This window comes from Pyrenophora tritici-repentis, chromosome 1 (genome assembly GCF_003171515.1).
Source record: "Pyrenophora tritici-repentis strain M4 chromosome 1, whole genome shotgun sequence".
In the NCBI taxonomy this organism is placed as follows: domain Eukaryota; kingdom Fungi; phylum Ascomycota; class Dothideomycetes; order Pleosporales; family Pleosporaceae; genus Pyrenophora; species Pyrenophora tritici-repentis.
The window spans coordinates 1,385,303-1,411,540 of NC_089390.1; the positions used below are offsets into that span (position 1 = coordinate 1,385,303).

At 50.9% G+C, this 26,238-nt stretch overlaps 13 protein-coding genes across 13 annotated transcripts; 5 read left to right on the plus strand and 8 right to left on the minus strand.

The window, feature by feature from the left end:
- Window positions 1-80: 80 nt before the first annotated feature.
- On the minus strand, window positions 81-2,728 carry PtrM4_005380 (glycosyl transferase; the record flags this gene model as incomplete). The annotated part of the gene is made up of 3 exons (XM_066102764.1): window positions 81-728; window positions 788-1,685; window positions 1,740-2,728. The coding sequence occupies 3 exons, from the start codon at window positions 2,726-2,728 to the stop codon at window positions 81-83; spliced, it is 2,535 nt and encodes an 844-aa protein (XP_065964966.1).
- Window positions 2,729-4,476: 1,748 nt separating this feature from the next.
- Window positions 4,477-5,082, plus strand: PtrM4_005390 (SnoaL-2 domain containing protein; the record flags this gene model as incomplete). The annotated part of the gene is made up of 3 exons (XM_066102765.1): window positions 4,477-4,660; window positions 4,778-4,995; window positions 5,068-5,082. 3 exons carry the CDS (start codon window positions 4,477-4,479, stop codon window positions 5,080-5,082), a joined length of 417 nt encoding a protein of 138 aa, XP_065964967.1.
- A 3,084-nt stretch (window positions 5,083-8,166) lies between these two features.
- Window positions 8,167-9,285, minus strand: PtrM4_005400 (uncharacterized protein; the record flags this gene model as incomplete). The annotated part of the gene is made up of 1 exon (XM_001930553.1): window positions 8,167-9,285. The coding sequence occupies one exon, from the start codon at window positions 9,283-9,285 to the stop codon at window positions 8,167-8,169; it is 1,119 nt and encodes a 372-aa protein (XP_001930588.1).
- A 476-nt stretch (window positions 9,286-9,761) lies between these two features.
- Window positions 9,762-10,306, minus strand: PtrM4_005410 (DUF3829 domain containing protein; the record flags this gene model as incomplete). The annotated part of the gene is made up of 3 exons (XM_001930554.2): window positions 9,762-9,983; window positions 10,032-10,147; window positions 10,198-10,306. 3 exons carry the CDS (start codon window positions 10,304-10,306, stop codon window positions 9,762-9,764), a joined length of 447 nt encoding a protein of 148 aa, XP_001930589.1.
- Window positions 10,307-10,837: 531 nt separating this feature from the next.
- Window positions 10,838-11,908, plus strand: PtrM4_005420 (Pex24p domain containing protein; the record flags this gene model as incomplete). The annotated part of the gene is made up of 2 exons (XM_001930555.1): window positions 10,838-11,530; window positions 11,579-11,908. The coding sequence occupies 2 exons, from the start codon at window positions 10,838-10,840 to the stop codon at window positions 11,906-11,908; spliced, it is 1,023 nt and encodes a 340-aa protein (XP_001930590.1).
- A 117-nt stretch (window positions 11,909-12,025) lies between these two features.
- Window positions 12,026-12,372, minus strand: PtrM4_005430 (DUF3253 domain containing protein; the record flags this gene model as incomplete). The annotated part of the gene is made up of 2 exons (XM_001930556.2): window positions 12,026-12,031; window positions 12,097-12,372. 2 exons carry the CDS (start codon window positions 12,370-12,372, stop codon window positions 12,026-12,028), a joined length of 282 nt encoding a protein of 93 aa, XP_001930591.2.
- A 557-nt stretch (window positions 12,373-12,929) lies between these two features.
- On the plus strand, window positions 12,930-13,714 carry PtrM4_005440 (CynT, Carbonic anhydrase; the record flags this gene model as incomplete). Its single annotated transcript, XM_001930557.2, has 2 exons — window positions 12,930-13,092; window positions 13,182-13,714. 2 exons carry the CDS (start codon window positions 12,930-12,932, stop codon window positions 13,712-13,714), a joined length of 696 nt encoding a protein of 231 aa, XP_001930592.1.
- A 517-nt stretch (window positions 13,715-14,231) lies between these two features.
- Window positions 14,232-14,687, plus strand: PtrM4_005450 (LytE, LysM repeat protein; the record flags this gene model as incomplete). Its single annotated transcript, XM_066102766.1, has 2 exons — window positions 14,232-14,289; window positions 14,410-14,687. The coding sequence occupies 2 exons, from the start codon at window positions 14,232-14,234 to the stop codon at window positions 14,685-14,687; spliced, it is 336 nt and encodes a 111-aa protein (XP_065964968.1).
- A 207-nt stretch (window positions 14,688-14,894) lies between these two features.
- Window positions 14,895-15,838, minus strand: PtrM4_005460 (uncharacterized protein; the record flags this gene model as incomplete). Its single annotated transcript, XM_001930559.2, has 3 exons — window positions 14,895-15,065; window positions 15,177-15,316; window positions 15,811-15,838. The coding sequence occupies 3 exons, from the start codon at window positions 15,836-15,838 to the stop codon at window positions 14,895-14,897; spliced, it is 339 nt and encodes a 112-aa protein (XP_001930594.1).
- Window positions 15,839-17,152: 1,314 nt separating this feature from the next.
- PtrM4_005470 (Dimer-Tnp-hAT multi-domain protein) lies at window positions 17,153-19,831 on the minus strand (the record flags this gene model as incomplete). Its single annotated transcript, XM_066102767.1, has 1 exon — window positions 17,153-19,831. One exon carries the CDS (start codon window positions 19,829-19,831, stop codon window positions 17,153-17,155), a length of 2,679 nt encoding a protein of 892 aa, XP_065964969.1.
- A 1,526-nt stretch (window positions 19,832-21,357) lies between these two features.
- Window positions 21,358-21,915, plus strand: PtrM4_005480 (uncharacterized protein; the record flags this gene model as incomplete). The annotated part of the gene is made up of 1 exon (XM_066102768.1): window positions 21,358-21,915. One exon carries the CDS (start codon window positions 21,358-21,360, stop codon window positions 21,913-21,915), a length of 558 nt encoding a protein of 185 aa, XP_065964970.1.
- Window positions 21,916-22,384: 469 nt separating this feature from the next.
- PtrM4_005490 (TT-ORF1 domain containing protein) lies at window positions 22,385-23,395 on the minus strand (the record flags this gene model as incomplete). The annotated part of the gene is made up of 1 exon (XM_001930561.2): window positions 22,385-23,395. One exon carries the CDS (start codon window positions 23,393-23,395, stop codon window positions 22,385-22,387), a length of 1,011 nt encoding a protein of 336 aa, XP_001930596.2.
- Window positions 23,396-24,545: 1,150 nt separating this feature from the next.
- PtrM4_005500 (Dienelactone hydrolase) lies at window positions 24,546-25,468 on the minus strand (the record flags this gene model as incomplete). The annotated part of the gene is made up of 3 exons (XM_001930562.2): window positions 24,546-24,875; window positions 24,937-25,241; window positions 25,309-25,468. The coding sequence occupies 3 exons, from the start codon at window positions 25,466-25,468 to the stop codon at window positions 24,546-24,548; spliced, it is 795 nt and encodes a 264-aa protein (XP_001930597.2).
- Window positions 25,469-26,238: the final 770 nt, after the last annotated feature.

Below are 26,238 nucleotides of genomic sequence, written 5' to 3' on the forward strand. Positions count from 1 at the left end.
GCAGAAGTTCCGCCCGCGCCAGAATATGCGTCTAATGCATGGAAACGCCGGTTGAACCCAAACAGGAAAACAAAGGAGGATTAGCACTTTTCGTTCACTTGGCTCAACCGCTTCTGCCTTTCGGCAGCCTCAGCAAAGTAATCTTTCGCAACAACACCCTCGCTCCTCAGCTGCTCACTGCTCGGGCGACTGGCACCCGTGAACTGTGGGGGATGCAGACCAGGAGAGTGCGCATGTTCAGGCTCAGTGATGATAGCATACGAGATGCCACCACCCGTGTCGACACGATCGAGATCCGCCGAGCCACGCACCTCGTCGTCCTCAGAGTTACCACGGCCTCTCTGTCCAACCGTGCGAACAGTAAGGCGACGACCAACACCGCAAGCTTGTTCCTCTTCGAGACGGATGACGCACTCGACGGCCTTTTCGTCTTCGATGACCTTGGGATGACGCTTTGCGAAGTAACGGGCGTACTTGTAGAGAGACCAGTAGCAGCTTGCGACGTTGACAAAGGTCAAGACGATCTTGTACGGTAGGTAGTACACGTACATGAGCTGCCAGCCTACGCGCTCGTTCTTCTTGCGGAGGTGAACCTCGTTGAAGATGATGACGTTGATGAGGTACATGACGATTGTAGCGGCGAGGAGGTAACCACAGAAGGAAGGACGCACAATAAAGGAAATGGGGAGAATGAATGGCGTGAGTAGGTAAAGGAGAGTTTCGTAGACCTAGAGGGAGAATTTGTTAGCATGCTGGTGTATTGGAACGGTCAAGTTAGGGTGCTTACTTCTTGGAAGACGAAAATCTTTGCGCCGACCTCCCACCACCCGAGTTTCCAGCTACCGAAGATGTAGGCCATGTTGTAGTACATTCCGTTGACGAAGAAGAAGTTCCATCGCTTAAAGCGTTGGCTGAAAATTGTCATTTCGCCGAAGCCACCGCGCGAGCCGCCGCTGGAGATGAAGACTGCGGTCGGGGTTTCCGTTTCGACAAAGACGTGCGAGCACATCTTGATGCGCGATCCCAGTTTGCGGGCGACGTGACCAAAAAACCAATCCTCAGAGACGCTGAAGCCCGGGTGTTCATGGAAGGTCTTAACGAGAAGTTCACGGTCCCAAAGTGAGATGGCGCCGTGAGGGAAGGTGGCGGATCCGACTTTGCCTGCAAACTCGCGCTGAATACCGCTGAGCTTGTACTCGAGATCCTGGGCCTGCTGGCAAAGGTTTCCTTTCGATGAGTTGGGGCCGACACTTTTGATAGTGTAGCCGATGCACATTACTCTGCCGGTCAGACGTTCGGTGACGACAGGGAAGTTGTCAGGGAGAGCGCAGTCATCGTCGATGAGCAGAACGTTCTTGAATGCCTTTGCAGCATAGCAGCCAACGAATTGAGCAACGATTTTGGAACCGATAGGTGACCAAATATGGTTCACACCATATGGGCGACAGACCTCTTCAGTGTTGTCGAGCGGTGTGGGACTGTTTCCGTTGGCGATGACGAAGATGTGAGACGGAGGGAAGATCTTCAAAGCGGCTTCGAGTGTGTTGGCAATGAGTCCTGCAGACTTGTAGCATGGAATCATGAGGCAGGTATCTGAGACGTTGGACTGAATCTTGGTTTCACCACTCGTGTCGGCAGGCGGAGGGTCTTTCTCGAAGAGGATGAGAAGAGGAGCGTATGCGTAGCTGTGGATGAGTCAGTTTGGAGTTCATACTGTTCAAGAAGCCGAGAAAACTCACAATAGCGCGATTCCGAGGGTAATACCAAATCCACCAGGTAGAACAAACTTGGTTTGTACCACCCAGTACATCCACCAAACGGCGCCTTTCCACAAAGGCAAGCCGATGAGAACAAAGTACACGAAAAGAACCAAGAACAGGTAGATGGAACCCTCGAAAGTATTCTGCACCCACTTCTTTCGCTGGATGTCAACACCCTTCTTCTTCGCCTTCTCATATGTTCCGTACATTTCGCTTCTCTTGAAGTAAGATGCATTCGTCATACTTCGCTGGAGAGCATCAGGCACTATACGGTCAACGATAGTTCGCACTGTTCCTTTCCGTTGGGGCATGCCATCGTGTGTAGCCGCAGGTTGTCGGGGCAAGTTGTCCACTGATGTGCGGGCCGAGTTGTTCTCTGTTGCGAAAGGATTGCTTCGGATAGAGTTTGCCTTGGACGCAAAGGGATCACTATCAGACCATTTGGATGTGCTGGAACTCCTCTTGAGGTTCTCACGCGAAGGAGCACGACTCATTCGAGGGGTGGATAGAATTTCGTTGTCGCCCTGGATGTAAGAGAGAGTTCTGTAGGCTCTTGGGTTTTCGTCTTCTTCAGTGGGTGATGCTAGTCCACTCATGTGTGAATTCCTCTTGCCACTGTTGCTGAACCATGATAATCTGCTGTGCCTCTTTCGTTCGCCCTGTGTATCCGTCCGCTCGAGGTGGGCAGAGCCTTGAGTGTGATTGCGACGTAAGCTTCCCATCCGCTCCGGATCGAGGAATGGGTTTTCTTGTGAGGGCTCCCATCCACCGGCGTGTGTGGTGTGTGTGTTGTCCCGCTTCGATCCGAGTTTACCCACAGTGCGGAGCAGATGTGCGGGAACTGTGACATCTTGAGTAGGAGAGGGGATGATCTCGCTGGATCGACGGGTAGCAGCAGGTCTATCAAAATACTCTGCTCTTTGGGAAGGTACGGCAGACCCGTATGGGTGATCTGAAGGAGACGGCATAGTGAAAGTAAACGCTAAAGATTAAACAAAAGGATGTATGGCTCCGGAAGGTACTTGTGTCTGGGGGATGGCGAAGGTAGTGTACCCCGTTAATTGCAGGGGGCCAACAACAGATATGATACCTTGTATTTCTACTCGGATAGACGGACGGCGACATCGGGCGATCCGTCTCTTGAAATATCAGATGTGTCACTGACCCACATGGTGGCCGGTGGTGCACCCCAGTGTCGATCTGTGTGGGAACCCTCAGGCACATTTGGAAAGCGTGTCGAATTATGCGCCACAGATGGTGGAGATATCGTGACTTTGAGGGCTAGGCCTAACCTAAAGGGAGTCTACGCCGCTAGGCAGACGATTCAGTTTAGCTAGCTTCCGTGGATATTAGCTGAATGAAGGATCTGTGTTTCGAACGGCTTCATTTGGATGACGCCGACTAGGCTCGTCGGGCTGTTGCGATGCAGTCAAGACGCATCACCGGCGCTTGCCACGGACAGAGGATGATAGACATGCAGTCATCTGGATAAACTTATGCAGGTGTCGTATTTGTAGAAACAACAGTATGTACGAATCAGTGGGCAAGGACTGGAAACGCAGCAACGCCAGTGATAGCATTTACTGTACGCCTTCACACATGTTTGTGCTTGGACCAGGTTGCTGGAAGGTCCAATATTGGACGACATGCATGACAGATCGACGGTGTTAGGCCAAAGTCAGAGCCAGGGGTATATCCCGGGTCGATGCAGTGAGCTCCCACGCCGGAGGCCAACAAGGGACCTCGGGGGATGGATGAATAGTTCGAGACGTAGGCTGACGCTGTGGCCATGGCACATGCTGTGGCCGAACGGTCAGACTACTGCCATAGCCTGAACCATTGGAAGATTTCGCGAATTGACACACTAGAGTAGGACTGAGTCGGGGAAACTCCTGCCTGTGTCAAAATGCGTGCACGGAGATTTTGTAAGCATCGCGCTTGACAGAAGCCGTGTTGGGGGTGGGGGCTGCGATCGATTCGTCGGGCTTGTACATTGTCTGGCTCTAGGCTGCTGGGAAAATGGCGGCTGAAGAGATTTCATGCAGACTTTGACTTGGTCGACGCAGGTCCCAGGGTGAAAGGCTTCCGCCGCGGTGCCACACGTGGACCGCTGTTTCGGTGAGACTTACTTTCCGCCACGCTTGTGCCGGTACTAAAAATGTGTCGCGGTGATGAAACCCCGATGTCGTCCCGGCCATAGAGTGTGCCAACACCTGGAAGCCTCGTAGAAGTACTCTACAGACCCACATTACGCAATTTCGCGGGGTTTCGCGCAGAAGCGCACTCGGATTCGGTAACTCTGCGAATTTTGAAGGGTTAACGCTACGAGTAGCGCAGCTTGTCAGGGCGGGCTCGGTGTCAGCACCAACATGTTCCAGGCCCGCCAGGGTCTAAGATTTCTCAACCGTCATCAAAAGAAAAGCCAGGTAAACGTTTCTCCGGGACACGACATTTGTCGAGGCCATGTTGTGTTGGCAAGTGCTCGGACGAACAGGCCGAGTGGTGGAACGCAGGTTGAGGCTCCAAGACATCCATACCTAGAACGCCGCTCCCGCCCGGCCCGCATCTGATGGCGCGGTCATTTGTTACGTCAGGCCCGCGACATCCGAACAGGCTTCGCTGGCTGTTTGACCAGGCCTCATAGTCACGCTCACTATCCTTGATCCTGAGCAGACAACAAACCATTCATCTAATTCCAACGTTTCCACAAATAGTCATGACTTCCTACGCCTCCCAGTACCCGCCATCTATCGATTTTGACCCTGCGTACAAGAAGTTCTTCGAGAGCTTCTATGCCGCCTCCGACACGCCGGGAGCGCAGGCGCACGATGAATACACCAAATATTTCACGGAAGATGCAACGCTAATCATGGCTTCCAAGAAAGTCGCCGGGCGTGCAGGTTAGCCGCACTTTTGCTTTTCTCATCAAGCCCAGCTCCGGCATGAGAGGACCCTGTTGACCCCAAAACTCTATTTCTTTTGCATCGGCGCATTGGCTAATCCTTAGCCGTTCTTAGAGATCAAATCCCTGCGCGAAGCTATGTGGGAAAAGGTTGCCAGTAGAGCGCACGAGCCTGTGAAGATATTTCCGTTTGGGCCCAACGCAGACCAAGTTATGCTGTACGGAACGGTCAAATACGGCCTCAAAGCAGGGGGCGAATCTAGCAAGGACTGGGCTGCCAGAGCGCAACTTGTCAAAGACGAAGATGGCCATGTAAAGTTGAACTTCTACCAAGTATATCTAGTGCGACCGCCCACCCCCATCCGTGTCAGTACATGTGGAGTTGCGGCTGATGATTTAATCTAGGATACCGCAGCTTGAGCCAGGTTATAGGTAAATCTTACGTTAATATGGCCCCAACTATAGGGGCTTCCCTTGGCTTGGTAGTTTCAAATAAGCTCGGTAAGCGGATAGGACATGGCCGAATGCTACCTCGTGTTAGACGAGGCGAGGTCCTAGCGATGGTTCGTTTTTCATCATGAGGCTGTGCTGGCTAGGTTGGCCATGTTTTGAAACGCTCGCCGCTGGCCTCACCCGAACGTCAGTTTAATGAACCACATATCTCAGCTGGAGTGCATCCGTGTGGCTTATTGATGCCGGCTATTCTGACCGGATTTCCCATATCGTTTGTGAAAGAGACGCTTTAAATACTCGTCTCCCCACATGCGACTGTTGATTATCCTATGGCCACCACATTTTCATTTCAACACTTCCCAGTCAACTACAAACACTAAGTAAACTCATTGCGGCTAGGGTCCGGCGGGACGGCAAAACAATATCCTCTAACCCGTCGACGTGGCACTAATCCGAAGCTCCGTACGAAAGCACAGCACGTCATTGATGCTGATATTTGTGATTTCCGGGAGATGCTGTCGCCGCCACTACCGTTCAGCTGCATCACACAGCAGGGCTGTAAGCAAGTGAATTACTCGTGATTCCTGTGTACAGGTTACCAGAAACGCCTGAATGTGAACGTGGCCCAAATACAAGCACAGACGTGTTGGGGGCTGCCTAACATGCAGTGTAACCTCGTGTACTTATAATATCCCTAGGAAGGCGAAAGAAGAATGCGATCTGCTGAATACGAGAGAGCAGTCATCATCACTCTATCGCTAAGATATTTTGAGCATCAGGCACCACGGTCGTATTGCTTTGCGCACTAGAGAGCCCTACATGTGGTTTGGGAATGTTACCCGACGTCGCATTGACGGTACTCCGCAACTGATCGACATATGGTGAATCGTGATTCCCGTTATCTGGTGTGAGCATTGTGTGCGATTAGATTTCTGGAGGGTTGCTTAGAACATACTTTTCGTTGAGACCGCTGAAGTGTTGTCGTCGACCACATGTCTCATTTTTCCCGGTCGCTAAAATGCTTCAAAACGTCATTACCCCTGCCAACCCCGGACACTTTCGGCATGTAGCATTAGCCGTTCGATTGCTTAAACATCGGCACTGAGGCATTGGTAACTTGGTACTGTACCCCGCATTTTCGAATTTTCTTTGGTCCACTTCCAACTTTTGGGCACAGTACAGTACAGCCCTGGCACTCATTCTCGTCTCTTTCGTTCATTGCTTCACTATATACCGTTACTAAAGCATCGTTCTTTCATCAAACAGCTGTACAGCATCTGCCCGGCTAGCTCAATCGGTAGAGCGTGAGACTCTTAGCACTCACGTCCTAACAGACACGATTACTCAGTACATCTCAAGGTTGTGGGTTCGACCCCCACGTCGGGCTTGTACGTTCTTTTTTGCTGGTGGACACGGTGGTTGAGGTGAGGTTTCGGGGTTTTTTTGCCGGCAACACCCACTGCCTCGTATTCCGGCATACCCAGTACTCAGCACTCCATTCTTTCCCCTGTGCTCTTACAGTCACTCATTCTTTTGCCTTCACGGCTTTGCGCAATGCATTCACTTAGTCAGCATCGCTTTTCTGCAGTCTTTCAGCGAGCGCATGTGGGGAGTCACACAACACATATGAACGCGTGTTTATTCTGCTCCGCATCTTCAAAGCAACCAGTCTTGCATGCAAACAGCCGAAACGCCCGAGAAGCACGTCGCGTTTCGTGGTACCAAGCCGAGAGCAATTTTGAGCCTTACCCTTCACCGCGAGTCCGAGTCTGAAAGCGGAAAAGAATAAGAACGAATATATGAAGATCACGGAGACCAGACAACGCATCTGGCGAGTACGAGGTTACGTACGCAGGGCTGGAAGAAGTGTGGATAGATCATCGCAGTCAACACGAAGCGATCGACAAGGCCACACTAACTTTTAGGACACGATCCAATAAGTTGCTCAGGGGTAGAAGACCAGAAGCGGGATGAGACAGTAACTTTGATGCCGTGGGAATACGGTGAGAAAGAGGAGACACGCATAATGGTTGGGAGGCTTTTGTGCAGTTGCACTGGATTTGAGACGGGACCAGTTAGTCCGAGATCAAGTGGGTAGAGGATGTGCTACTTTTATTCATGGGTTCAGTGTGCATATGCCTTCTGATGGGGTATGGTATCTGCTGCTCCGTGAACGAACCATCGGCGTTTGAACTATGCCGCGAAAACTCTAGTGGAGACTGCGCGGTTAGCGGGAAAGACTGGAGATATCTCGCTTTGCCGCGTTATGTTACTGACATGGAGAATGTTGACTAACTTCGTTGTCTGTCTAGCCGTCCGTATACTCCAACTCGCTGATACTCTAATGAACATCATTGTAACAGAATGCCACCGTCGTCGATGTAGATCCTAGGTCAAAGCCTTGAGAGCTCGAATTCCATTACAGAGCAGTGGAAGGCGTCCAAAAATCGACATCCGGGATATGTATTATCTCGTCTCTTGGGTCTGACTTAAGTTTGGGGATTGGGAGGAGTAGGGGTAACATGGTTCGGTTCAAAGTGAAATCATGCATTTTTGCTGTGCGGTGGGCAGGAGTGCCAGACGGACAAACAGGCGGGGGATTCGAGGACAAGGAGAAATGAGTAGAGGATTCATGAAAGTGTAATGGAAGAGGTCAAGGGTAAAGTCTTGTATGTGTAACCATATACTTTAACAAGATTATGAAGGAAGAGTTTAGTGTAAAAGAGAAGTGAAATGGGTGTCAAACTAGGCAGTGGCTTCAATATCGACCTTGCGTATACTCACATCAGGCAAGCAGCAAACAGACGGCAAGGGGACGATGCATACACGGATGTGGTCAATAAGTTCGAAGAAAGATTACAATATTACTAGTTTACCAAATTGCACCGTAGAAAATCAACATTTACAACGCTCCCTCCCTACAAATACACACGCTATGCCACGCTGGCTGAACCCTCACCTCCTTCAATCTATCAGGAACAATGTATAACGCTAATTTAAAAGATAATACAACCGAGAAAATAGTCCACCACAACCAAACAAACGGGCCGTCTACGCGCCCAGCGCGATCAATCTACTCTTGATATCCGTCGGCCTCATCATCTGATTAATAACAACGCTAGAAATACTGCCCATGCTAACCACGGAAACGTATCCAGGCGCAACCTCGTTCGCTAACACTTCCACACACTTCATGGCTTCTTCTTTCGAGATGGGGGAGCGGATCGAGCCCTGTAGTGCCTGCAGCAGGGTAGTTGTGGAGAAGGAAACGCGCGCACCAGGCCTGTTGGCGCAGAGAAGGGAGAGAACGCCGAGGACCTCTGGAGTACGTTGGAGCGCTGCTTTGCGTTGAAGTTCAGCAGGCGACGGTGCCGCAGGACCGGCTTTGGCAGCTTCTTGCTTTGCGAGGATACGATCAAGAAGGTTTGTTTTGCGGACGGCGGCGAATTCGGTGATCTTTGGTTGCGCGGGCTGGGCTGATGTGGTGGATGTAGGTTCATTCTCCTTTCCAGAGACTGCTCTTGTCTTCTTCTGAGCACGACCTTGCTGTACGCTCTCCTTGAACTCTCTCAATCGCTTGCGGCCCTTTTCTTGTGCGGGTACGAGGGCAGTGAGAGATTCGCAGGTGGTGATGTCGGCAAGGGGGAGTTGGGCGAGGAACTTGGACATGCTGCTCTCATCGAGGAACGTCTCCACGCGTGCTTGCTTGGCGTCTGCCTTCTTTGGGCGTCCTCGTCCGCGTTTGGGTACTGCAATCGGTCGAGTCATCATCTTCTGCGAGGTGCACCATTCCGACCACAGCGTGTCTAGGCCTTGTTTGAACATATCCTGCAGTCCTTCCTCGTTCATGTGTGACATTCCACCCATCAACGAGCTATCGTCCTTGATCTCAATGCAGATTTTACCGCGGCCATAGTCGGAAAGGTAGTATGGGTTGTTGTGGCCGGATGGACCGTGGTCGAGGATACCGATGAGCAACCGAATATCATCATTGGTAACTTTACGTTGCCGCCAGACTAGTGTCGTCGATGCCACGAGGTCTCGAAGATCAGCGGGTGTCGAAGTGCCATTGTGCGCATAGTGTAATGAAAGCGCCGTCAGAAAGGATGAGTGCAGGGCGAGGAGGTTGACAAGCTCTGTCGGGAGCTGACCGGGAGCAATGGGCGACATTGTTGATAGAATAGTGGGATGAATACAAGGATGAGATAGCGGTACCAATGTCGATGAACGATCTGTTGTGAGTAGGCGGATCGAGGGAGGGTTGAGTGTTTAAGTGCCGAGGGGGTGGAAGGTACGCCCGACGCGCTTCCTCTGCGCGTTCGCGACGCGTTTCCGCCCCACTAATTTGAGACCTAATGCAGACGTGCCGTTGCTCCACACTACCGTCATGCCTCCACCAAACTTGTTAATTCTTGCTTTTGCCGACGCAGTGAGTTGATTTTCCTTTTTCTCCCATGGAAGTTCTTGTATTATGCTACTTCTATCGTCTGCTTTCACGCATCGAAATCCAGGACTAGGCGCAAATGTATCAAGTCGTATTGAGATGAAAAGAAGCCGCCCATAGACTCCAAAGCTCATGCAAGGTCCCAATAACAGTTCTTCTCTTCCCATATTAACATTACATGACTAGATGCTGCACTCTTCGCCTACTTTCCGCCGAACCATCCGCCAAACCATGACGATGTCTTGGCGGCCTTGTCCTCTACGACGGCATCGAACTTGTTTGCCGCAGCGTTGACCTGCTTGCCAGCTGCATGAAACTCCTTCTCAGCAATGAGCTTAGCATCCTCATACTGTTTCTTCGCATCTCTGCTATAGGTGTCTAACTTTTGCTCAGCCTTCTTGGCTTCCGCCCTGGCTTGGTCGGCCTGTAATATGTCAGATGTCACTCAGCCTTCAGACTCCGATATACATACGTATTGCTCGGCGCGGGCACGTACTGCCTCGTAACCCTCCTCACCAGCCTTTTTCAATTCCTTGTCTTGGCCAGGGTAATCGCCTCTTAGCTTGCGTGCGGCAGTCGCAGCATCGTCTACACTGACTGTTAGTTTATGCGGTCATCCGGGTCTGGGATACACGAACGCTCAGCCTTCTTCTCTGCGAGCTTTGGGTCACCTCCAGCGCTGTAGAGGTAGTAGGTGGCACCACCAACAGCAGCGAGACCACCGTATGTAGCGAATCTGCGAGACATTGTTGATGTGGTTGGGGACTTGTGGGTGTATGAATTGATTGGATTTCGAGAACAACTCAAGCTGTATTATTTGCAGATTAGAGATGAAGAATCAGATGCAGTGAGAAGGGAGGGGAACCTTGAGAGGCTTTCAAGGCAGCACAGCCAGGCGTGACGTCACACTAGCAGCCGGCACGGACTTTGGACCACGGCGCGAACCAGATCGCCAGCTAGCTGCCTGTGAACAATCGAAGCCATGCCGGGCTTGGTCCACACCACGTCTATTCGCATTTATTTCTTATGTTTATTTATTGCATCTAGCGCAATATCATAGCATCTTTCTTCGTTGCGTTGCGAGTGCATCTGTGCCCTGCCGTGCGAGTCAACAAGGCGTTGCCACACCCCCTAATACGACAGCTGCTCCTACTCTGCATACTACAACCAGCAAGACGAAGGGTACCGTGCCTGCCCGATCTCATCGACCTCATGTATTTACGATAGCAACGGCCCCGGCCTTTTAGTTTCCACCCCTCCTACACAAAACTGGGCAGCATGGCAGACCAACAAATAAACCTCGTGGATCACACGACAAATGGCGCGAATACCCCGAGTACGCAGCCCGAACGGCAGGCCAGTCCAGACTCGCACGTCGAAGTCCTCTATGAAAACCAGCGCGGTTGGTTCGTCTTCGGCATACCACTCTTTTCCCACAAAGCGCTATGGAACTTGAGGATCGACCCTGCGCCCTGGCAGGACGTCAAATTTAGGCCGTCCGCTGTCAACATTACAAATGCTCAGGTGCCTGACCCTAGCTGGGTATGGGATTGGAAGAGCTGGTATGTTGACATGAGTCTGGATGTGGATGAGGAAGGATGGCAGTATAGTTTCCTGTTCAAGGGCTCGCCATGGCACGGCAACCACCCTTGGTTTCATAGCTTTGTGCGGCGACGGCGCTGGCTCCGGAGGCGAGTCAAGCAGAAGCTGCCACCCAAGACAAAGGCGAATGCCAGGGAGCGCATGTTTGGCGAGACTTTCAGCATCGGTACAACACTAGCCAGGTCGACGACGTTTGGTACCGGCAGCGGCTTGTTGGATAGCACTCAAGTTTCCCTAGACGAGGAGATCGGGAATATACCGACCTTGATGAAGAAGTTGAAGGCGGCGGCAATTGATCGCGAGAAGATCATCTACATCCACAAGTTTATTGACGATGGAGGCGAGGAACTACACTATCTTGCAGAACAGGTAACCAACCATGTCCGCCTCTTCGATACCCACAGCTAATTTTTGTAGATACCCGCCATCATGTCTATGCTCATATTCCAAAACTCGCGCCGCCAGCTCCTTTCCACACTCATGGACCGATTTGAAGCTGCCAAAGACCACCGTGAACAACACGAAAAAGATCACAAGCCCGAGGGCGACGCCGAGCAACGGCGTATCAACAACCTGCTCAAAGCTATCGAGGCAGCGGACAACGAGTGCAAGAAGTTGGAATATTGGAGCGATATCAAGAATCTCACCGAAGAGGGCAAAGCGGGCAATGCAACAGACCCGAGCATGGGCTGGGATGAGAAGTGGCAGGGCATCGATGTAAGCGGCGCCAAGCATCCGGAGTGTTGAGATGAAAGCATGATTTTGGAGTTGGGAAGACATGGCCATGTTTGGGAAATCGGCGTTGAGAGCATTAGCGTTTTGGGTCAGTCCAAGTTTTTCGGCATTTCCAGCATCGCATCACCATCACCTCTAGTAATGTAATGAGCACAGACTTGTACAAGGTTTTCGACATGTCACTTCTTGATGTTCCTCACTCGTATCGGTCCTCTGACATGCTCCAAACTCTCAGCCTCTACCAATTGGCCCTTCTGCATGACCTCCACCTCACCAGCAGCACGCTTCTCCCACACCAGCTCCCGTATGGCGTCCATCGTGTCCCTCCATTCCGACGCGTCAAGTGTTTCCAGCTCCTGCCGTGACAAGGCGCGAGCGATCTCGGAGGGGCAGATGGTTTTGGGCCAGGCCCTTGTGCTCAACAGGCGGTCGGCATGGCGCAATATGACCTCGCGCTGGGCATCGTCGAGAGCCATTGCACTGGTCGGGCAATTTATTCTGCGCAACGTATCGATCGGGACAAGAATCTTGACGTGTCGTACGGAAATACCCACAAGGGAAGGATCGGGATGTCAACGCTAAATCGACGTCCGATCTGCATCAAGGTCCGATTCACACTATAACCAATCTCCGGACGCCAGAGCGCCCAATCGGCGCGGCAGCGCAAAATAATTCGACAGAAACATTTTTTTGTCGCGTGTCCCCTCCACCGATACTGCCCGCATATATCCAGTCATCCAGTAGTTAGTGCTGGCGCAGTTCGCTTTTGCCATTTGTTCCTGTCATGCCACACCGGTTACCCCACGCTCTCCGAGAGCTAGTCGCAGCGGGGCAGTTCTGCTCCCCATCCCGATCGCAACTCTTATCAACCACCCCATTCCCGACCTCGGCATCCGCATTATCCGCGATCTCGTTGCTGAACCGGATATCTCCCGTGCGATCCTGCCATACTGCATGTAAACCGCCTGGTCTGCACGCTACAACTACAACCACAGAGCCCATCGGTGCTAAGCGACACTTTTCGTGGCCCACAATGACTGGAAAGGAAGAACCAAAGGAGGTGCGCAAGTACCTGCAGCAAAGCCATGACCGCATCTTTGAGAACAACAAGAAGTGGGCCGAGGAGATGAAGGCGAAGAAGCCAGAGTTCTTCTCCGACCTGAGCGCTGGCCAGGCGCCCGAGTATCTATGGATTGGTGAGTTCTGCTTTGTGAATCAGAAGCTTGTAGTTGGAGTTGAAGCCTACCATTACCTCACGGAACATATGCTAACAAAACTTCCCCAGGCTGCTCCGACTCGCGCATTCCCGCCGAAGCCATCACGGGTCTCCAACCCGGTGAGATGTTCATCCACCGCAACATTGCCAACCTCGTCTGCAACATTGACCTCAACGTCATGTCGGTCGTAAACTATGCTGTGCGCCATCTGAAAGTCAAGCACATTATCGTATGCGGACACTACGGCTGCGGCGGTGTCAAAGCTGCTATGACACCCAAAGACATGGGCCTCTTGAACCCCTGGCTACGAAACATCCGCGACGTATACCGCCTACATCAAAAGGAGATTGACGATGTGGTTGCAAACGGTGGCACAGAAGACGACAAGTACAACAAGCTGGTTGAGCTGAACGTGTACGAGCAGTGCCGCAACATCATCAAGACGGCGGCGGTGCAGCAGTGCTGGGCCGAGAATGAGTTCCCCGTTGTTCACGGATGGGTGTTTGGGTTTGAAGATGGATTGCTGAAGGATCTGAAATTCGATCATGAGGGTCAGCTGAGGGATATCCAAAAGATTTACAATCTTACGGATGCTGCATAGACGGGCATGGGTAGAGAGGAGTAGTGGCGTAGTGGCGTAGAAATGTCTTTGTGATGAGACTGGATGTAGTTGGATAGACGACTCGTATGTTTTACACGATGAAATATGCTGCTATTGACGCAGCCAGTTATTCAATCATCTCTGGATCACTCATAGAACGCGAAGGCGACGTGTCCATCCACGTTGCCAGTCAAGCTGTCCGCCAGCAGCATGGAAGCAAGCATTCACTACTCTGCACCCATATATCCCATTGAAGTCCGCAGCTTCACGCCCATCACAGCATATCTCTTCACTACTAAATTCCTTATAACATCCTGCACCTCCTCCCCCTTCTCACCACATCTCCACACTTTATAAAAATCACAAACCACCTCCAGAACCAGCATCAAACTCACGAATCAAAATCATGACGTATCTACCTCTCCTTCTTCTCGCCCTTTTTCTCCAAGCCTCACGCGTAACCGCAACATCTATTGTCCCACACATCCACTCCAACAACTGCGCCTGTAAACCCGGTATGCCTCTCGGCACCGGTCTACCTGGTTCTCCCAACATGACGATACCAGCCTTTCCCGGTACGCCCCTCAATACCAGTCTACCCGTTCCTCCCAGCAACACCATACCAGTCCCACCGCGTCTAACCCCACCTCCCAATATCCCCATACCAGGCTTACCCGACGCGCTAACAACGCTAGTCACCAGTATCATGGGGTCGATGACGGTTTCGTTTAAGCCGTTTGGTTCGACAGCTGCAGTGTCAGCTCCATCAGCGGCTCCCGGCACAGCAACAATAACTATCAAACCGGGCGACACGCTTGAATCCATAACCAAAGCGAATAACGTGGGCATATGCGATCTTGTAAAGGCGAATGAGATTGTAGATCCGGATATGGTTCTTTCGGGGGAGACGCTGGTTGTACCGAACGAGAAGGGGGATCCAGGGGACATGAGTTGTTTGGTTCATGAGTATTGAGGGGTTATCGAGAAGGGGATTTCTGGCATTTTTGTTTCTTGTGTTTGTATGTCTATGTGTATGAGAGAGAGAGAGAGAGAGAGAGAGAGAGAAGGGCATGTTATATCACTATTCCATTGCAACAGTTTGGTAAAATCAAAGATTGAATTCATTTCTGCTTCCCATGTCTTGTCGTGTGATCCCTCGTACATAAACAACCCACCCCACTTAGTTAATCTCCTTGTGCGGGAACCATTTGCTCGCTTTGAGGTTCTTCTCCTCTAGCGGCGCATCGAGCACACCCAATCGCCTTATTTCCCCCGCGCTGGGTGCATCGTCGCGTTTTATGTTTGCTTCGGCTTTGCGGTAAGCCGCTTGGAGGGCGAGGGTACGTGCAGCCTTTTTGAGGTAAGTGTTAATTTAATGTACTTTGTTTCTTGTGGTAGGGCAGCAGGAAATGGAGCAAGGCTAGTTGTCGCTATCATGACATGTAAGAAAGGACTGTCGTACCTCCTTCTTGTGGTGCAGACACTCGTAGTAGTCTTCAAGGACGGGGGCGCATTTTGCTTTGCCAGAGTCGTCTTCGGCGTTTGTGTTGGTCGTGTAGCAGGCGAGGACTTCTTGCCAGAAGGGGAAGCAGCGAGAGGGGCCTGAGAAGGGGATTTGTTAGCGTTTGATTGGCGGGAGAGGGTGGAGGTGAGGTTTGGGTGAGCTGTTGGACTGTAGTGGAGAGCTTGGATGGAGACGGCGGAGATGTGCGGCAGGCCTGGAAGTGTATCGACGACTAGCGATATGAATAGACGTGAAGCGTTTCGTTGTTACTGCTGGGAGCATGCGCCGGGAGTCGGTATTGTGTGCTCGTTTCCATCGGCCTTTTGCAATGTCGTTGTTGTCGCAATCGTTCTATGCTCGCTGACACCCTCTACCTGCTATGCTGTAGAACCGGAAACCCATCCCTTTCCAGGCTCCTTCAATGTCCCATGAAGTCTCAGATATGCCCGCAGTCTCCTCATCTTGTGTTCGTAGTCGTTATCCGCAATTGTTCCGGGTTGGCTCGTCATTGTCGTGCCATTGCGCTCGCCTCCAAGCCTCGGCCGATCTCGCAAGCTTCTCTAGAGTCGGGCAGTTGATTCGCTATACGTACCACCAGCAAGTCCGTATCCTGAAGCCATTGTCGCGGTGTAAATGTGGGGTTCTTGAGCCGCGACTTGCAGTTGCTTCGCAGGTGAGGACGAGCTTGTGTTACGTCAGCAGCGCACGACCCACCTTCTTAGATGACATCTTCAGACGAAGGAAAGCACATTGATTTGACTGTCACAATTCATTTGGTTTCTGTATACAACAATTCTATCATACTAGTGATATGAATTTGTTGGCTGATAACCACGCGGGAAGGCCGTCGAGGCCATTCTTGTCGTTTACCTTGGTAGGCATCCTGCATGATTGACAGGTTGATACGGGCCTTTCGTTTGCCGCCCTGTCTTCACACGATGTGCGGGGCACAGCGACAGGCAAAAAAACTTGGCAGCTTTCTTCGTGTCTGCTCTCTAGCTTGGATCTAAGGCAGCAGCCTGTTACTCTCTTTGTTGCAGTAAATTGGGACCCCTATCTAAGTTCTATTCTCAGCCTTCCCAGAAGTCCAATGGAATCAAAGAAGCATTCGCCCAGTCGCTGCTCCGTCTGTTTTTCGTGGCAAACGGATGACATTGTTAGTGGAGATCTAACATTCTCCGATTCTATCACTACCTCATCTAAATATCTTATAGCCGCGGCAAAGAAAGGATGTAGAACTTGCGGTCTAGTCGTCGACGCCGTCTCGGCTTATACCGATAGCAAGTTCCGAGCCTCTGCTCGTCTTATCTCAATAAGTGAATTGAGGACGAGACGCTCGATTGAGATAAAGCTCAGTGAATACAGATACAAAGTGATACGTCTTGTGAGTATGTATCTCGAAAAATAACGCAAATGCGCATTTTTGAACTCACAGCGTATGTAGATCACGAATTACATCATTCTAAATGGAAGGGCGATGAGAGCGATACCTGGAAGATCATCAGACCCCGATCACTATCACATAACACATGTTCTGATGAAACATTGCGTCAAATTGCAGCATGGATTGCAGATTGTATCATACATCATGGATGCTGCAAAAGGAAGTCATCTGGTGTACTTCCAAAGAGGATCCTCAAGATAATGGCTGACAGCATCCATCTTCGAGAGCATCCCATGGGGTTGGCTGAATATGCATGTCTCAGTCATCGCTGGGGTTCAAAAGGCCCGGCGATCAAGCTCACAAGTCATACTGTGAAGAACCCAGAGATGGCAACAAACAAAACAACCAACATTTGAGGCATAGATGTTGATTGACTGGCTCATTTCTTAGGGCTACAGTTTGTTTGTTTGAGTTGATGAGACTGAAGAGCCAATTTTTGGTTGGTTGATTGATTGAATATTGATAGACTTAAGGTTCTGAAGGGACGTTTCTATGACAATTCTGCAGGCGGCTCTTCCCACGTTCCTATCGCAAACTCTTCCGTGAGCTCCTCATCAGTATGCTTTGCTGCTGTTGTCGTGCTTGGTGTTGTAAAACCTGCACGAGTCCACCGTTGCAAGCACACCAAAGCAGCCAGTAACTGCGCGCCAATTTTCCGCCTTTGTGGCTCAATTATATCGCCAGTTCCCGCAAAAACGCGCTCACAATCAGAGCTGGAGGCGGGTATAGTCAACACGTCGATCGCCAATCGTGAAAGATGTGGATACTTCGGCTTCAACGATAACCAGTACTGTACAGCTGTTGGACCCTCCTTGTGTTGATCAGACGTCCACATAGGCTCTTTTAACCAGCTATCGTACTCATCCTCCACCTCCAATGTATGCTCGCCGTCCTCATCTAGTATAGCGTCGATAGCGTCGTCAAAGCTGCTCATGGTAGGTTTTGGCGCAGGGGTTGGTGTTGTGGCAGCAGCGGCAGGCTTGTAGGCAGCCCAAACCCGCAGAAACTTCGCGTGCGCGGTGCTCAATTGTGTAGGTTTGTCGCGCCAGAAGCGCTTAGAGTATGTTTTATATCGTGGATGTAGTGCCGTAGCTGCGTAGTAAATGGGACTTTGGAGGATCTTAGTAAAGTAATTGCTCGCTTTTCGCCTCGCGGCTCGCAGGTTGATCGGGATGTGATCTTCGGGCGCCTCAGATGGCTCGTGGTTGACCGATTCGTATGGCCGAAGGCGTGCATCCAGCTCAGTTATCACACTCTCAAATACTGGGATGACCTCGTAGAGTGCGCCAAAACGGCCACACTTGCCGCGGCCTTGGAGGCGATCTGTAGCAAACTTGAGCGGCTGCAGTATCGCCATGTACTCAGTAATCACCGCCCAGTCAGCCGCCGTAAGGCCGTCTGACCTCATCCACCGCGGCACATCAGGCAGCTTGTTTCCTCTAATAGCTGCCTGTTCGTCAGCCTGTTCAGTCTCGCGAATGTGGTACGTGGCGTATGCGTTGATAGCTTGTTGGAGCTGAACTCCGCGCTTAAAGCAGTCGTAATAGCTGTTCCAACGTGTAACACACGGCTTAATTGGCTCGCGAGTGCCGCCGCTGGCGCCTGTGGGCATGCTGTTAACTGCCTCGCGTTGGCAATCTTCAAAAATACTCCACTGCTTCGGCGTGTTGATGTAGTTGATAATATCAAGATACACGCCAAGCGGTCCTTCTTTCCGCCACTCCTTCATGTAAAAATCCTCCATCTTTGTGTTCTCCAGGGCGTTGTTATACGCGTCAGCATCCCTCCCGAACATAATCGTTTGGCCAACAAGGTTAAGTATGTGGCAAGCGCAGCGGAGGCGGCGATCGGAGGCAGAAAAGTGGTACATCGCGGCGAGTTTGTTAACAGCGGTGTCGTTATTGTAAGCGTTATCGAGCACAAAGTAGCCGAGTTTGCTGCGATTAATGCTGAAGGATTGCAGGATTTTGGTTACAGCGTCAGCTATCGCCTCACCAGTGTGGGCACCCACCAGCTGCGGCAGCGCGATGGGTAGGTCAACTATCGCGCCCTTACTGTTGGCGTAGTGAGCAACTACAGAAAAGAAGCCACGTTTGCCGCCTTTTGTCGTCCACCCATCGAAGCTTATATGTACCTTGCTCTCGGCTTCAGCCAACGCGCGCACCACCTGAGGCCGTAGCCAACTGTACAACCTCATCACGAACGCTGACACGCTGTTATGAGACCTCCATAACGCCGCCTCTGCCTCAGGATTAGCAAGCCTGATCATCTTGCGAAAAGCCGGCGTCTCAAACTCGCGGAGTGGTCTGTTGTTGTCGACCAGCCAGAGCGCAGCTGCCTGCCGAAATTCTTGTACGTCGAAGTTTCCTATAGTCTTGTACGCCTCTAGACTAAATTTGACACCGCTTAGAGCTGCCTGACGAAGTGATTGTTGTCCATGTTTGCGGAGAGGTTTGCTTAGGATTGGACCATCTTTGCTGAGCCGATGACCAGGTTTATCAAGCTGGAGGTGCCCGTTGGCGGCAGTGGTTGACTTCGTTACTCGGTGTACACCATTAGGTAGCTTATGAATATGACAGTACTTGCACACAAAGTACAACTCATCTGGGTGGTGAGTACCCTCCTTCCAGACACGCCAGCCGTGTTGAAAAATCCAGCTTGCCTTGCCTCGTGGAGTGCTCAGCGGCGCGACAAACCCCTTTAATCGCGACCAATCGACGCCCTCAAAGTCGCGAAAATCGACGCTCACAGCGCTATCCTCCTCCACCGAAGCCTCAGTGGCAGCGCTAGAGAAAGCTAAAGGCTGTACAATAGAGTCCTCTGGCTTATCAAACATTAACTGCGACTCCCAGGCTGGCTCATCAGTGAGCCGAGAGGCTTGTGAGGCAGCCAAAATAGGCAGTGGTGATGCCCGCCGAGGGCGCTCCTCGGGTTGTTGTACAGGCTTACATGGCGGTTCAATAGCCCGTGTGGGCGGCTCGATAACTTGTGTAGGCGGCTCTGTAGGCGGATCCGGCGTACTTTCTGGCAGCTCTATCGGCTGGGTTGGCTGGCTGCCGTCACCCAACAGCGCTTTGAGCGTAGGTTTGCGCGTACGTTGTGCTCGCTTGAAGGGAGTATCAGCTTCTTCGGCAGCCTCGGGCTTGCGTTTTGCTGGTATAGAGGGCATGGATAAGGCTAAAAGTAAGCCGGAGCCGCGAGAAAGTAAGGTGTTGTTAAATGTTATAAGCCTGATGTCAGTAGCACTAGGAATAGAACATGTGTGAATCGTGTTGTGTATTGTGCTACAGGAATTGAGATCTATGTCTCTGCCAGCTAGCGTTGTGGGCGCTAAGCCTCGTACGTACTAGCCTGGAGTGAGTGAGAGATGGGATGGAACCTAGGTCATATAACTTACACGCGAGTAGGCTTAGTAAGCAAGATCCAACACTAAGAATTCGTCGTTGAGCAGCTATCCCAGAGGCCTCACCTAGGTATCCCCCTCCCTCGCTTACTATCAAACAACACCAATCCTATCAACATTTTGTTCTCAAGATTGGTTGATTGATTGACAGAAATACAGTGGCTAACTGTTGGTTAGTTGGTTGGCTCCGAATCAAACAAATCAAACAACAATATTGATGAGATATTGATTACTGACAACCTTGGAAGAACCTGACTGAGGGCTATCCGATATCCGAACTACCGAAGACATTCCGAGACGCGGTGCAGGTGTGCCAGTCCCTTGGTATATCGTATATTTGGATTGATGCGTTATGTAAGTCTAGTTGTTCTCATGTATCAGGCGGTTAATCATTGTATGGTGCACAGGCATCTTGCAAGATAGTAAGGAGGATTGGGAAGAAGCAGCTGCTACGATGGCCAACATCTACCAAAATTCACATGTCACAATTGCAGCTACGTTCGCGTGGAATAGCAATGAGGGTTTGTTCTCGAACCGTGATCCTGCGGCTCTTGCGAAGCGCCTAAAATTGCATCCTCATCTTCACGCCATGGAGGCACCAGTGCCCTTCCCTCACAATCTATCCGAGCAAAACCTGGATCTATGGCCACTACTTGCTCGGGCTTGGGTATATCAAGAACGTATGTTCTCTCCTCGTACTATACACTTTGGCAAATATCAAGTGTATTGGAGATGTGACCATTACTTTGCTTCAGAGGATGGTTGCGAAGATATGATATGGTCAAAAAAATCAGGACATCCTCTGTCGGGACATGCGCGTACAGCCAGCCCGGCGAGTTTTTCCGGGCCGGAAGCTTGGATCACTAGTTAGACCAAGCTTCCCGCTTAGCTCGCACCCGTACATATGGAGATCTCTCCACCCAGCTCTTGCTCACTACTAATCAAATATCATATACTTTGTTCGTTGCAACGACAGTGATATTCGACACCTTTGCCGTGTCAACATCCTCGGTAGCTTGGAAAATCGGACTGAGAATCCCTCGTTCGATTGGCACAGGTTTGTCACGGAATACACGGGCCTTGAACTGACCTACGAAACCGACCGTTTACCGGCCATTGCAGCCGTGGCTGAGCGAATATCACGAACGATGCGAGCAGATGATATCTATGTTACTGGGTTATGGAAAGATAGCATCATCTCTGATATGTTGTGGTGTCCGATGATCCCTGGCCGTCGCACACCCCTCCATCAGCGAGGAAAGCCCTCCTGGTCTTGGGCCTCATATCCAAGGATGAAAATCACGTTCCTCGGAGATCCGACAGTCCCGTATATGGCCGATTTTGTGAGTCTAGATTACACTGCTGTAGGATCAACGTACCTGGGAGAAGTCAAGGACGCTAGCGTTGTAGTAAAGGCGCCCACCCTGACTATCACGGACCCGGACGGACTATCTCAGATGGAATTGAAAGACCTTCTGAAACACCCTGCTGAGTACTTTCGGGACACCCTCCCACGAAAGTATGGGCAGAGGTACCCTATGTCATTTGAGCCTTTGCCTGCCGAGTGGGGAAACTGCCACCTGGGTGTGTTCTTACGCAACGACTACGATCCTACGACTGCCATTCCACCCTACGCAACAGGAACTGTTCTGAAGGTACAGCTTTTTCAGCGCTCCGAAGGTACTATATGGGCACTAGTTCTGCGATCACTGCCAGTGACTTCTCGTCAATACGAGAGATTTGGGACGATAATGTTACGTTTCTCGCCACTTGGGGGAGAAGAGATTGCGTATGATTTAGTTCTGAAATTTCTACAATCCCTACCGCTAGAAAAATTAAAGATCGTATAACATGACGATCGAATTATTACAAAGAGTGGCAAAGTCCGAGCACGTGGGTGACATGAAATACTTGAAAGTGTGGGTAAGCACCTAACAAGCATACCTGGCGACTAAAATGGCCTTTTTACACTAGTATGTCAAGTAGTTTATGTCACCCAGGTGCGAGCACCTAAATCAGCAGTTTTCGGCTTCAACAAACCGCGAAGACAGAAAGAACAATGGAAAAGACAACCATAGATTAAGAGCTGTTTGTGTACCCATGAGAAGGTAACTACGTATAGTTCACGATAAAATTGCGGACGGCATGTATATAGTGTGAATAAAGAACAGTGCATCTTCTGTGGAGCTAAGCTACAATGGGAAGCATGAATAGAATTAGACTTGGAGAATCATTGCTGCATGTCAAACATTCAGGCTGAGTCATACCAACTAAGCACCCGCGCATCATTCGCGTACGATCGCCACCCTGACCATAGCTCTAGGTGGGGACGTTCTTCCCATAGATGCGGCGGATATAGCCAGCCTCATGAGCTTTCCAGATCTTCTTGCCTGGTGCCGCCATTTTAGCCTTGACACGGGCCGCCAACTCCGCTTCCGCCTTCTTCTTCTCCTCCCATTTGGCCTTGCTCTGCGCTGCCTTGTCCTTGGCCATTTTTACGCGTGCCTTGTTCTTCTCGGCGATGTTAGCCGCCCGCTCAGCTGCCGCGGCTTCCTCGCGATTCTTTCGCTCGAGGTATACAAAGTAGGCCTGGCGTTTGGCCTTTGCTACCGCGACCGCCTCGCGGAAGTGCTGGTTGGTCTGAAGATACTCTTGGTAGTCTTCTGGGTCCGGGATGCTATCCTCGAAGTCGAGCTTGGCGACGAAGTTGACGAGCTTCTGGAAGAGCGCCTCGCCTGGAATTGTCCGAACATAGGTGAAGGCGTCGATGTCGCTGTAACCTGGGAGGTGACCGGAACTGATGCTCGCGAAGTACCAGTTGAAGATGTGCTGGGTGTACATCTTCATGCCGAGGTACTCACCCACGCTACAAGTTTGCAGGTCGTGGTAGGTGGACTCGTAAGAGGGCAACATTCGAGCGTGTTGCTTCCAGGTGACTAGATCCATGAAGTGCTGAATCAAGTTGATAATCATCAGTTCGTCGAGGTTTTCAGGCAATGTAATAATACCCGGCTGGTTGCCAGGCTTAACCAATTCCTTCTTGGTAGAGATTGCGCGGAAAAGAGCATGCGGCAGTTGGCAGATGGTGATACCCTGATGGTCGCAAATGTGCACCTGAGCTCCCTTGGCGAGGATCTTGCGGTCAGCGAAGGACAAATTGTAGATGCTGATAGTGTTCGATGCCTGAGATTCAGCGTCGGAGGGCGAGTTTCGGCCCAAAGTGGTCACGAAAGCTTCGGTGAGCATGGTAGAAGCGGTTGTCGGGGAAGCAGCTGGGATTCTCTCAATGTTCGTGGTGGCGAACATCTGGGTCATAGGCGAGGGTGTCATGTCAACTGCTATTTTGTAACTGTTGTTGAGGTGTGTGCGAAGAGTTGTTCTGAATGCTTGTCAAGAAAGCAAACGGCTAGTTCGAGGGGTTGGTCGATGAGTTGAGTTTGATCAGGAGTTCGAAGCAAAGTTGAGCTGACGTTACTGGACTGTAATAATAGGAAAGTTGTCCTAGGCTTGGAAGAGAGGTTATTATATACTTAGTAGGCTCGCGCTACTGCCCCCACTACTCAATTACTTTGGTGAGTGAACCATAGTTAGAGGTGTTTGTTCACACACAAAGTGGGTACGGCGAAGCATGCTGATTGCTCGTTGCGCGTAATCGTGTCATCATGTAATGACTCCTCACAGCCTGCCTCACCATAAAGCTGTATTCGCTTAATGGATATCAACCAGCTCGACAGATAATAACCAGTAGGAACAAACAAGTGGGCAACATATAGTATTATCTGGGTGCAAACGAATTGTTAGGCTTTAGGTAATTGTACAATGTAGACTAGACGCAGTGTGTTGGTAGGCCTTGTACGATCGTACGGGTGAATAACAACAACGAGGTTCTTCTGGTGACTGGTATTGGTATTGATTGTCTACGAACATAGCTGCTACGAAGGTACACCTAAGCTCTGCGCAAGGTGGGCCGAAGTCGGGCCGAAGTGTCAAGCAGCCGACGTCTCTACCGATACTCACGATCCGACACAGTGCATATATCCTTAAAATACGGTCTTGCACTACACACACGACACAGTCAAACTCTTAAAAAAAGCATTGAAATTTCAATGGGGTTTCAACCTCACAGCTAGCAGAGTCCCATGGTTAAGGTAAGAGGTAAGAGTGAAGCTTAGTAGAGCTCTCGTTCAAACCGTAGTTGAGGGGAGCCTAGCGTACCAACAAGAGTTTACACAATTACATCATGACTTTACTACCTTCAAATCCACCAGTTTCAGGTAGACTAATCCGGAGCCGCAGCGAAAAGATTCCTCCGCGAACCTTTGTTGGAAGGGCTAGTCTCCCACAAAAATGATCTCGAATTCGGCTTCGCTTACAAAGCAGTCATACGGCCTAAATGCAACAATTTGGATGTTTTCAGAACAGAATATATTTCTAACCTAGCCCGACTCTACTCTCATCCCACACGATAGTAATGCCGCTTTCAAACGTGCTTGTCGAAGAAAGCGATGACAAGCTTGTATGCCCTCTCGTACTCAGCCTTCACCTTCTCGTCCTCGAGGTCGGCACGCGCCGTCATAAAGCCGTGGAGCTGATCATCGAAGCGCTCAAAGTGCTTGGGCACGCTCAGTCCCTTCTCGAATTCCTTCACCACCTCCACTTCTTCGTCGCCGGAAGCAATCATGAGATGCGGCATTTCGATGCCAGCCGCTTCTTTGGGGTCGAGCATGGCCGGGTGGCACTGGGCACCAGCCGCAAACTTGCAGAGCTTGTTGGACGTGACGACGGAAACGATCTTGCCGCCCCAGCAGAACTACGCGTATGTTTATCAGATGACGATCCCAGTTTCGTTCTTTTCTGGATACGGGACTTACTCCTAGGATACCCCAAGATTTGATGCTGGTGTACTTTTTGCCAATCGCGTCGACCATGCCGGGGAGCTTGCCTACTGCGGTCTGAGGGTTGCCTGTCGATCCGAAGAAAGCTCCCAGCGGTCCGTCCATACCCTGTGCCATCCAGCTCATCTCGGCCGGCTTTCCGTCGAAGAAGTCGGGCATGAAGACCTGGTACTTGCCTGAGTGCGCAAGCAGATCAGCGCCTTGCACCGTTTGGTCGAAGAAACCGAAGATGTCGTAGACGACAAAGATAGCTTTGGAGGCATCTGATGGACCAGTGACATCTACATGAGTGTCAGCCACGTGAAAAAGAGTATGGTGAAATTCATTTTGTTGCTGGGAGATTCCTACACATTTTGGTGTCGCCAATAGTCTCATAGCGGCCCTTGGGGGTATAGCCCTTGGACACAACCGGGGGGATGGAGCAGCATGCTGGGGAGTATTCGGACATGGTGGCTTTACTGTAGGATTTCTCCTTTAGTGACTTCTCCTTGGAGGGAAAACAGCCCATGGTGCAGATACTGTGGTGACTTAAAGAGATGGGTATGAGACTAGAGAAAAGATCAAGGGGTCAGCGCACCGGTGCTTATGTGAACCTGTGAGATAGATCGAGTTCCTGGAGTGTTGGGTACAGTGTAGTCGGAGATGCGGATGTGAAAGTGATGTTTGATCAAGCAGACAGGATAGTGAGTCCTTTATGTATTTACTGTCGAGCATAGAGATGTGAGACACACGGCCTTAACGGGAATCACAGCGGCATTACCGGGATTTACTTCTGATATCGAGTGCATGTAACCGCAGCACTATCGCATTACCAAGACGGAGATATCGGAATCAACCTGACATTCATCCCTTGCGTCTAAGAGACGGGGCCACAAGCACGATAGCAAGGCTGAGCTGCTGCACAGCTGGGATGGTCCGAGCGTTGGCGTTCATGTGGCACAGCATGTAACCATGTTCGCTTCGGGATCCGAGGGCGTGGGATAAAGTAAGCTGACCGCAGACGGGACTCGCTTAGATAATGACCCCTTTGTTTCCCGGACCCCACGTCAACGCCACGAAGTTATGGCGGTCAGAACTCTAGCTGACATGATAGGCTCTTTGTTTCCCGAACCCTTGCGCAAAATCACAAAACAGTGGTGGTCAGGTCTCTAGGGACCGGTAAAATGCCACCATTCTGCCACGATTATCAGTCATGTAAACTAAACGCAGCTCTGGATCAATATCACAGCATGCACACAGCAAAGAAAATCCTAATGGACAATAGTCTACACAATTAAG